This window comes from Pterocles gutturalis, unplaced genomic scaffold (assembly GCF_000699245.1).
Source record: "Pterocles gutturalis isolate BGI_N339 unplaced genomic scaffold, ASM69924v1 scaffold4042, whole genome shotgun sequence".
In the NCBI taxonomy this organism is placed as follows: Eukaryota; Metazoa; Chordata; class Aves; order Pterocliformes; family Pteroclidae; genus Pterocles; species Pterocles gutturalis.
The window spans coordinates 10,076-21,877 of NW_010115055.1; the positions used below are offsets into that span (position 1 = coordinate 10,076).

General features: G+C 43.8%; 1 protein-coding gene across 1 annotated transcript in view; it reads left to right on the forward strand.

Annotated features, from left to right (window-relative positions):
- Nucleotides 1-4,735, forward strand: part of DESI2 (desumoylating isopeptidase 2) — an 8,279-nt gene extending 3,544 nt beyond the window's left edge. Inside the window, exon 4 of the mRNA XM_010075017.1 lies at nt 1,165-4,735. Within this exon, the coding sequence (XP_010073319.1) occupies nt 1,165-1,398 (234 nt within the window). The 3' untranslated portion in view covers nt 1,399-4,735. The remainder of the gene's footprint in view (nt 1-1,164) is intronic.
- Nucleotides 4,736-11,802: the final 7,067 nt, after the last annotated feature.

Here is an 11,802-nt window from a genome sequence, read left to right on the forward strand (position 1 = left end):
AAGAGGGGAAAGGCAGTTGTGATTTTTATCGGTAGTTGTCAATCTGTGCTTGTCAGAATTTATTCTAATGTTTCACTGGAGCACTCCAAAAAAGGGATTGCTATTTTTTCTATGGTGAACTTCCATAAAATTTAATTTTTCTTTTTTTATTTTTTAATAGTTATTGGCACACTTATTGTATAGCCTGTGTTTTGTGTAGACTGTTTGATCTCCCAGTGGTACTGGAAAATTTTATTGAGATGATGAGTCATGTGCAATGCTGGTACAAGTAAGTAGGGTGAGACACTGACAAAGATGCGGTTGGCATGAAACCTGGACTATATGGCTAGGTTTTTGCCATACTCTTCAACCACATGGTCATGTTGTTTCTGTTTTACGTCTTGTCCTATTTAGTGTTCAAATTGACTATAAAACCAGGGATATAATTACAAGTTAAATGCTCCTCTATTACAGCAATGTTCCTATTAGCTATGATTTTCTCCAGATTTGCACTGGAGTAATACCAAAAGTGAATATGGAGGTAGCTGAGTAAAATAGCTCACTCCTTGAATAGTGACAACAAAACCATTTAATGATTGATGTATGGTAAAACCAAGTATTTAATGCAGCTTTATATACTTTGGAGGAGTTGAAACCAGCTTTGCATTCTATAGCTTCTCTTATTCCAGTGAACCTAAGTGTGTGTGCTTGGCCATCACAGTGAAGAGTCTCAGCTGTATGCATAACTCCACGTAACTGTAGCATTGACACTCTTTTTGACCACTTGATTTCAGAGTGCTCTTTTGTAACAGCGAGATTTCTCCTACAATTTCTGTTTCTGAGGAATTAGCAGTGAATAGAAAGCATACCTCAACTCATTTCTGTGCCTTTTGTAGAAGTTATTCAAAAAGAGTGAGGTGGTTAGGCTTTTCGGCACTTCTAAAAAAAGCATGGAACCATATGTCAAACTCGCACAGTGGAAAACAAGTCTTGTGTGACCTGAGATGCTGCTTTTACTGATGGAGAAAGCTGTCTTAGTGCAGCTAATGAGTATTTCTTGACTGGTGTTTGTGATACATAAATCATAAGGCTGCTGCAGCCTTTGCTTTTTATTTACAGCACTGTAGTTTTGTTACTGCTGAATCCAGAAGACAAACTAATCCTTTCTTTTCCCTTCCCCCCTAGATTTTATGTGGAAAAGAGATTCCACGATGGGTGAATCGCCTTGCCTACTTCAGCTCTTGTATACCGTTTCTCCAGAGCTGTCTGCCGAAGGAGTGGCTGACTCCTGCAGCCCTCCAGTCTAGCGTTAGCCAGGAGCTACACGAAGAGCTGGAGGAAGCTGAGGATGCAGCAGCATCAGCTTCCTTGGCAAGCTCAGCATCTGGGTCTAGGACTGGACGCCACACCAAATTATAAGTCCTCCTCCAAAGTAACAAATGGTTTGAAATACTTCAGTTTAATCTCTCCAGCAATTGATTTCCTGACAGAACATGAGAGCTGACTCTAAAACATTGTTTTTATATGCAAAAAAGGCTCTCATCAACCCCTATTTCAGCTCAGGATGATTTATGTAGTGAAAAGAATTGCTGGGAGAAAAGGGAAGGGCTTTGTGTGAAGCCACCCTTTTCATTTTCACCTGTTCGGTAGACCTGGGTTAACTTAACATCTTGTATAAAGCAGAACTTAAATTATTTGTTTACAGTATTGTGTACTGCTGTTTACAGGTCCTATAAGGACTCCTGCCACCATGCAAGAAGAGAGAATTTGAGTTTGATTTAACTGCTGGTATAACTCAAAAGCGGTGGTATGATGCCCTGGATGAACTTTCCCCTTTGTTTTCAAGATTTAAGGCAGGTGAATGTTAAATTTCTGAGAAATGCCACAAACTGCTGAATACTATAGATGTGAACAGGGTACTGTGCACTTAAAGTGGCTGATGTAAACAGGTAGATTCCAGAATGTAGGGAGACTGGTTTTGTCTAAGATCTGTTATTAGAAGTATGACCTCTACATTAAAGCAACCATGGATTTTTGCACATATGAAGGGAAATTTCTATCTCATTACAATGCACGTTGATCCCTTTTTTTTTTTTAACTCAGCCATGTAGTTTGCATCCTATCTTCTGTCTGTATTTGCAGTCTACTTCAACCAGGATTTAGATATGTCAATATCATCTGTTAAAACCATCAACAAATTTTTCACTGTTTGCTTGACTTGATTTTAAACTTGTATATAAAAGTCAGTACTTGTATTCTTTTTTGTTTGTTTGTTTCATATAGTTTGGAATAGTATAATACAAGCCATTTATGGTTGGGGAATGGCCTTGCTTTCTGCTGCTGATTTTTCTTCATTTGAATTTGTAAACATTTGTGTCCTTTTTTTTGAACTATAAATTACTGCCCAGTTGTGCATATCCGCACAAATTATGAGAGAAATCCTAATTTATTTTCCCACAGTCTCTGTGGCATTAACTTTCTTGTCAGATGTAATGAAGAAAAACCTGAAATTGCTTATGCATCTGTGTGTTTACACAGCAGAACCCACTAATCTGTACACATAATTATATCTGAAGGTAAGAGATATTATTTTCTAAAACACAGAAGTATGTTTGCTGGTAGATTATAATTAGAGCTAAATTATAATTAGTGATCAGAATATATAATGGAATGCCTTATTCTTGTTCACTTACCAAGAGAATTAATGGTTCTTCCAGTCATTAGTGTAAATTAGTGAGGTTCTCTTGTGCACATAAGGATACAGTAGCACAAACACGAGGGAGGTGAGCTTGTGTTTTTTGAAAGACTTGCTGCCTTAAACTAACAAAAACCGTACCATCCGTAAACCAATCATCTCACAAAGAAGTGTGCGTTACTAGAAGTATAAATGATTCTTACAAGCTTTATTTTCAGTCTGTTGCTGGGTTTAGTTTTTCTATGAAGTGAAATACTGACTTTACAGTTTCTGCTGTTTAAAAGGAAAAAAATCCTCTTAGGAGGCAAGAATGCTTTATGTTATGAATGCTCCTAGCCATGGGTAGTCGGTGCCATTGAACCCTACAGGAAGGTGCAGTAGGCTGTATCGCTTAAGAATTCTTACGATTTCTAACTCCGACTCATGTCTGAAACCAGTGGAAGTTCTGCTAGCATTTATTTGGGTTGAATCCTTTGTCAGACAGTCTTTCGCTCATCCTCTGTGATGCAGTGTAGATACAGAGAGAGACGCTCAGTTCTGGGGGAGAAAACCAAGTGAAACTCCTTCTGGAAAATAATAGAAGTCTCTTTAACTGTAGTTTGGTACGTGTTTTAGTAATCTCTTCTACTAAGTGGGAAATGCTTACGACTGACAAGTCTACCACTAACTACATTCTCTGGTCTCCAGAAGCTGGACATACTGACTCTCCCTGTTGAGTGCTTTTTCACTTGAATCTCTGGATTTGAGTTCTCCTTTCTGTTTTTCATGTAGTGAAAATGAATATGGTGGTCTCCAGTCATCTCTCAAGCATTATAGAACTGAATCTCGCACTACTTACAGCTAAGACAACAGGCTGCAGACAGGTTATTTTGTCTCTGCTGTGCAGCTGTGGTAGTAATGTGACTAAGTCTCCTGGCCAAGGCAGGTCCTTTATTTCAGCTCAGGGTTGAGGCCACTGATCTAGCAATGTACTGTAGCTTTTCCTAGGTTTTAGGAAAAATAAATAGAATGAATTTCCATTGCTACCTAACTTCTATGTACCAAAATCAGCTTTTTAGGCTTCTGATATATCCAGAGCGCTAGGTCACAAATCTCTACACCTTCATTAACACACACAACTACAGCATGTACAATGCAAGAACATGACAGATCACAGCACAGTTTTTATTTAGACGTAAAACTGAGACTATTTTTTATAAAGCAGACTGGAAAGTTTGTAACAAAAATGTTAATTTTTTTGGTAGCTGTACAGGTGAAAATACTGTCTTATGCTTGGTATTTTTTTTGTTTCAAAACCATCCATTTGTAAATCCTGTGAGGAAACTGACACCTGAACCCTGAAGGCTGTTGGGTATCATATCAAAGCAAGCGGTACTGTAACTTCAGTCTCGTGCTGTCAACTCAGCCTCCGCTGGATGCCTCCAAGAAGTCACCCTGCCAGTGGTTACTCCAATTTGTTAGCAATAGCGCAAGTTACCTTTCACCAGCATTACTGCCAAGCAGGGATCACTTTAGTCTACTAATGACCACACTGTGCTAGGACTAGAACACTCCAAAATGCTGTGAGAAAGCTGGACACCTGTGGAGTCTTTTCCATCGAAACGGGTAGAAAAATATCACTGCTTCAGGGTTCTGCTCTGTTTACTTTCTCATTCTTGTTTAATTTTCTGTAAGATAGTACTTTTGATACGTATTATATTGTTTAACTCAAAGTCATCTTATTTAAATGCCATTTTCTGTTCAGCAAGCCAAAAAATCCAATGTACTGTCAGTGTGCACCAGTAACTTCAGAGTGGCTTGGTAAAAACATAGTTGCATTACTTCTGAAATTTGCAATGCAATTCTGATCACTATTGATACATGATAATTTTCACTGTCGAAGTTGGTTACAAGCTGAATATTCACTGATGCATTTTTGTAAACTTGTATTCAAGTTTACTGTGCTACATAGTATTTGTATAAAATTCAAAGAATTTTGACTTTTGTTACCTGTACATGGCAACAAGTTGTCTAGCATCTTAAATCCATCAGTTTATTAAAAATACTTTTATAAAAAAAAGACAGTTGTCTGTGTGTGTTATTCCCCTGGTACCTACAGCTTGTTTTGTCAGTGCCACCCAAGCTGATCTTTGGTTTTGAAAGATGCTTTCAAAGGATAGTAAAACTATCCAAGGGTTTCCTGTAGTCAAGCTGTAGGTTATATTCTGCCATGGGCAGCAGGAGCTACAGTTTGGTTTGCCTAAGGCATTATTAAGAGTGACTAGTTTTTAATAGACAAAAATATTTGCAGATGTGGTGTGTTAACTACAGCTATTGGGGTATCCAAACACCCAGGTGTGTCTGGGCTATGTTGCAGGTATTATGTGCCATATTCTACAAGTGTGCTTGAAAGCCCAGATCTCTAGTCTGGATTTGCATGAGACTAAGCAGCCACGAGGCATGTGGGATCTGTAATGTCTGCACCTTGCCGATTCCTTTGAGCAGAGCAGAAGTACCCAGACCATGATAAAATACCAATGGCGACACCAGCCCAAGCCGCTGCTACCCTTGCTGTGCCCGCTTCTGCAGCAGCAGTGCTGCTGACCCAGCCTGGAGAAACTCCTCTGGCTGTTTAATTAAAAAGCTGCCAAGCTGTTTCCCGGTCAGGGCAGTTCAGCAGTTGGGTTGCAGCGCACCTGCCTGCACAGTTCTGTGGGGCTGCAGCAGCGCCTCTACTCGAAGCTGTGGTTGCTCTGGGCAGCAGAACTGGCTGCTCCTCGCAGCTGCACTGGCTGTGGGGCAGCTGTGTGGTGAGCCAGCCGGCACAGCGAGTTCCCCAGACATCCCCAAGTGCAGGCACAGAGCTGGCAGCAGTCCTTGATGGACTCTGCCAGCATCCAGTGGTGCTGGCTCTGGATTTTGCAAAACACAGGTGGGTGCACAAGTTGTAACAGGATAGATACTCCTCTGCACATGCAGGGCACCAATAAATTGGAGTGCTGTCCTGTGACTGTCAAAGCTGATGCTGCCCTGCCCCTCTCACCCTGCAGCTGGGAAGGGGATGTGTTTTGACATGCTTTGCGTGCTTAGCCTGGCATCTCTGTGTGCTGCTAAGGAAGACTGGCTAGGATGTGACTTGCTGGAGAAGCAACCAAGATAGAGGTGTGTTCACTTTTCCAACTGCTGCTGGACCCTAATCACTAGCAAAGCTGCAAGAGTGTTTGAGGAACTCGTAACCTATTGAAAGGAAACTTGACTAATTGGACAGAGCTAATCCGTTAAAACTAATAATGTGAGTTCCAGATAAACTCACCTGTAGCACCCAATGGCTAAGAGTGCCTGGCCAAGAGCGCCTATCCATTTCTAGGAAGGCAATCAATACACAAAATACACATTGCATTGTTTGTCAGTGGGTGAGTGGCTGAGTTTAACTGAACTATTCTTGAATAAATTAGAAATGTTTCAAATGAAATTTCATTTTCTAAACCAGTTTCTTCAGGCATACAGGGTTTATGTTGAAAATTTGTTACTGGAACAGCTTCTCAATAGGGCAAAGCTTTTTTATGGCTAAAGGCACCTTAGTCGTATCACTCCCCCAAAATAAATGCTTTCTTTCACAGTGCTTGACATAATGCATTGAAAATGGCTATTGGACAGTTCCTGACTTTCTCTAATACCTTTTGGTTTGATCTAAATCAGATCATAAAAAAACTTGAACAAATTTTTCAATGTAACAACTTGTCAGGGAGGCTCATGGCCTTGCTTTGGGAAAGCAGCTGCACTCCACCAGTAACTCTGATTCCTGCTTGAATCTTAGGATTTCTTTTCAGGAATCCTTCTTATACCCCCTTTTCCCCTTTCCCCTTTACATGGCCTGAAACAAGGCACCCAAATACTGGGCTTCAAGAAGTCACGACTGTGTTGCTGAACTGTTCCTGCTGGGGCTCACCAGAGCTTGCGAAGAGGGTTACAAAGGCGTTCAAGCCATCTTGGATGAGAAAAGCTTTTTCTGCAACCATGATGCTGGCCTCATCTTCTGCCCCAGGAGACTGTGGGGCAGGAGCATGGGGGGTTCAAATGCACCTCTTATGGGGTTTGGGTCTGGTCCCAGCATGGTTGCTGGCATGGTCCATACAAGTCTTCCTTCACAGGGAGATAAAGGACGTGAATCAGGAGGAGACCCTCTGCTCCCAGTGTGCACCTGGGTGACACGGCAAATGCAGTTTCTTCTGGCTCCCTCACGTTCCCCAGGTCCACACGGTCATTACTGTTAGCTGAGGCAAGGCCAGGGCTTTCCTCCCAGAATAAGAATAAAGCCCCATTAAACCCACCTAATGACAACACAAATCATGCAGAACAGAAAATGACTTGTGTTCCCTACTCAGGCTTCTAAGGCTTGTGGGTTTTGTTCTGGTTTTCCCATTCCTAATTTGCCTGTGGGAAACGCTGCCTCCCCCCCAGCCCTCCCAGCACAGGCACACAATAACTGCTTGTTTTTTTGCCCAGAAGGAATTGCTGAGCCTTTAAATAGCTAGAATTAAGTTTATTTTTCTTCTGTACTTCAGCTCATTCATTACCACAGTCATAGCATCCTAAAAGTGAGGATTTCCAAGAGCACTGGAATTTCCCTCTTTTTTTTCCCCCCCAAAAAGATGCTCTGCATCTTTAATTTCATGCACCAGCACTGTGTTAAGAGTCACTAACTAATCCTGCAGTGAAGTGTCAGCTTCCAACAAATTAATTCACATGCCATTAAGCAAATATGATCTGAGTAGCGAGGACTAGCAAGAGCTGATGGCAATGTAGCTGGCTCAAATGCAACAGTAAAGGTCAATTATTTTTTATGTCAGAGAGACCTGGAAAGTTTAGTAAGAGCACTGAATAAGAACTGATGATAGGCGAGGTGTCCAGCTGAGCGGAGGCTGCTTGGGCTGGCTCTTACCTCCAGCACACTGGAGTTGAGGGCAAAGAAACGCCTCAGGGAGTTCCCCAGGTTCTGAGGATGCTCTCATCTCTGCAATTGCTTTCTTTAAGCTGCCTTGCCCTTCCAGGAGCCTTATGGCTTCTGTGCGTGTTAAGAGTTTTAAACAAAGGACAGTCTTGGATGCCCAGACTGCTGCCTCTGCCCCACAGCTCCCTGCACAAACACTCCTCCAGTGAAAAGGCCACACCGTGGCATGCATGCAGGGATGCCACGCTTGTCCTGGGGAATGAAGTTCTGTCCCACCAAACTCCACAGCAGGCCTGGCTCCAGTAACAGTCCCACACAGGGGATGGGGTGGGACGGGGTGGATGGGATGGGATGGGATGGGGTGGGGTAGCAGGCTGGACAAGCTTGGGACGGGATGGGATAGGATAGGATAGGATAGGTAAGGCTCTACTGCAGGTTTTAGTACAGGGACATGCTTAAGGCACTCAGTCAATAACCTGGTTCATTTGGACAAGCAGCAAATAAATAAATATCCCAGCTTTTATACTTTGTGAAGAAAGTAAGGGCTTTTCTAACATTTGCATAACACAGTACTCCCATTTAAACAAAAAGCTGCAGTTCTGCTCGGCTCGCCATGCTTTTATGAAGCTTGGAACAAGAGTTAAGGTGGAAACTGCTTTTTCTGTGGAAAACTCCTGGCTGTGGGGAAGGGAGAGCTCAGCCAAAGGACAGAGGGGGCCAAAGGACAGTCTCAAGTCACTCATCGCTCCCATGGGCGCAGGGATTGGGCTCAGGAGAACACAGGCATGCTAAGGCACATTCAGCTCCAGGAGCCAGGCAAAGGAGTCACAGGCAGACAGGCTGAGACAGTGGGAGTGGCTGCTCTGCCCTGGGGTGCAGACGGGGCCCTGCCACCAAGACCATCCAAAGTGGTCGCTGCTCTTTGCTGGCTGGAAGAGCTTACCCTCAAGGCTAGTTAAGTCCAAAAAGCACCCAGAGAAAGAACTCAGCTGATGAAAGCTCAAGGAAGTCCATGATCCAATTAAAAAAAAATATATCGCCTGGTACCAGGAGCTAAGTCTCCTGATACAAATCAAAGTCTTGATTATGGAAATACTACAAGTCATCCCGTGGCTGGTCCCAAGCAAGCATCCACTCGGCACCAACACGTTTTGTGCTGGAGTAACAGTGCTGGGACACCTCAGCCATCACCCAACAAGAGAGCAGCTCTCTGCTACCTCTTCTTGCCAATCTCTTCATGGTCTGTGGCTGGAAAGAGCACTCTCCAGGCAGGACAATTCAATGAGAACATAGTGCAGGCACAGACTGATGCTCACACTGCTCACACAGCTTCGCTCTTCAACGCTGGTCTGAAAAGGCACAACAGTGTGTATGCACCCAGGGCATTTAGAGAGAAGCAGGTAACATAACCTTAACCTGGAGAGGCCAGCAGGCAAGCTGCTGACACTTATCCAGAGCAGATATTTCTGGTTGTAGTTAGGAAGAATTCCAAGAATATTTGTAAATTAAGTGCAATGCATATAGGACAGTTATTCTAAATATACTTGTTTAACAAGTTAACCTATGGGGGTATGCTAGGAGCAGTGGAATAAATGAGTGAAGAAAACGTGTCACGTAAGTGGGTAAGGGGTCTAAAAAGGAAGGGGCACATGTACATTCAAAGCTAACCACAAACCCTTCCATCACTGCTGGCGCCTGGGAACGCCACAGCGGTGGGAGGGCGGGGGGAAGACATCTCGAGACCATTCCTCCCCCTGCCCTCCTCCCTGGCTGCAGGACAAGCTGCCCGGAGAGGCAGGACAAGTCAGGATGAGGTAGATGAGGAGAGGCACTGCACTCGGGCTGCTGCCACTAGAACAAGCCTGGGCCTGGGCTTGTCCACCTCACGGCGAGGAGCTATGTGTGTGCATGTCCGTGTGCCAAGAAAGGGAAGCCCGGACGCATGGGCCGGGGAAGGACAAGCAGGTCAGTGGCCTTCTTCCCCGTACATGCTGTGGGTCGTTTCTTGGTTCCCATGGAAACCGGCTGCTGCAGAAATGATGTTATGAAAATGACTTCCGAGATTAAAGCCAACAGATTCGCTTTGCTCTAACAAGAGCAGAGGGACTCGTCACCGTATTGCCCTGTCTGTGGTGTAAAAACAGTTTCAGAGAAGTCACAGGTACCCCCAGAGAACCTGCTGGCAGTGGGTGCTGCATCGCCCGCCCTGTGCCACTGGGAGCCAGCACAGCTACAAACCCCAGGCAGGGTAGAGGATGAGGACGTGGAGGAGGAAGGAGCAGGGACCTCCAGGTCCCATTAGCTCCTTACAGGTGGGGTACAGCTCCCACCAGTACAAGAGGCAGTGCTGTTGCCATCTCTGAGGGCTGAGAGCTATCGCTCACCCTGCAAAAGCCACACCAGCAGAAGCAGCGATGTACAATCCCATGGTGAGATCCCCAAGAGGCTGCAAGGAGACTGTGCTACAGCACCTAGAGTGGAAAGGGTAAAGGCAGCAATGGAGGGTTAGACACAAGTGCAGTCACTGCAAGGCTGCCTGTCCCTCTTAACCAAACAATGAATGAGGGACACTTTATTCAGTGCCTCCTTTCATATTTGACATGGCCACTGAGTGGCCAAAAATCAGTCTTGTATGAAGACAAAGTTTGGATAGGCCAGCTTTTATGTAAGTTGTTCTCAGAAATACATGTATTATTGAATAAACCAAAGTCATGCCTCGCAGAGAAGCTCTGTAGCAGCAAAGTGAGACAGTCTTTGATGGAATAATTGGCAGAAAAAACTATCCAAAATTTAAAAAGCTTAACTCCACTACATAATATTAATTACTCAATCAAGTTTCATTTGGAAAGAGTTCATGGCAATACAAAGAGGTATTTAGCCTAGCAAGAGAAATGCCACAGCCCAGGTTAGGTAGCATGGCAGAGGCCTGTGGTCAACGCTCAGAACCCGTGGTGTGAAGAACAGCCGTGCCCACCACCACAGCAGCAACTCCATCTCCTGTGAAAGGTGGCAGAACAGACATGTGCCCTGGGCCCTGGGCCTGTTAACTTCCTGCAGCGCTGGCACCTGCGGGTAATCACTTCAGTGGAAGAACAGCCTTCCTAATGGATAATAATCAGGCAAATCAGAGAAAACATCTGGAAACAGACGCTAGCGGAGTGGAATTCATTTTTAGCATGAATTTTGATGTTTCTATAAGTTGCTCCAACATTTTACCAAAATGTATTCCAGAACCCAGAAATGCTGAAGGCAGCCAAATCAGACACCAAATATTTTTGTTCAAGTCCTGCAAATGACAGCTGATCACGGCACTAACAAACAAGTGCTTGTTATTGAAAAGTCCCAGTGTTCCTCCATGCAGTGAAAGCTACATGATCTTGGAAGCTTCCTGTTAATATTTTTCTGCATCTCTGCTGTGAAATCCACTCAAAATGACTATACTGGATTACCCACGACCCCTTTTCTGGAGACACTCCCACAGCACAGCTCTACAAAACTTGAAGATGTAAAATTAGAAATACTGGGAGCAATTTGTACTCTGCTGTGGAGTGCTTCATCTCCTTATGCAATGTTAAAGTGCTGCTATGCAGGCCTCGAGACTATAAACACTAATTACTGTAGCCACATAACTGAAGTCATAAAGAACTTTACAGTACAACTAATAAGCAATTAGATGCTAAATTAGGAAACAGAACATGACAGTCTATAGTCCATCAAAGGAGGAACAAAGCCCCACAGAAGACAAATATGGTATTTTACGGAAGAAACGTGTAGCTCAGAAGTCTGACTGTGGCATTTGAAAATACACAGTGTGAACAGACACATGCTGTTGCCAATGACTTAATTTTACATTTATGCTTAGCCTATCAGTAAAGTGATTAATTAGCTGAAAAGAGCATGAGGACAGCAAAAGAAGAATGCACTATACAATGTATAAGGTAGTGATTAAATGTACAGAGAGCGGAGCCGTGGCTCGGTTCTTCAGACTCAAGCTGCCGGACGGTCAGGGCATGGCTCAGCTGCCTACACACTGGCACTGGGTCCCTCTTGCTGCAGCCAGACAAACATACGGTACTTTTCCAGCTGATTTATTGCTGTCACAGGAGTAACAAAACTTGCACAAACTTGAAAGGAACTTGTTTGGCATGCACAGGATTTGCAGGATTGAGTAAGCTCTCCATCATGTAGCCTTTCCCCA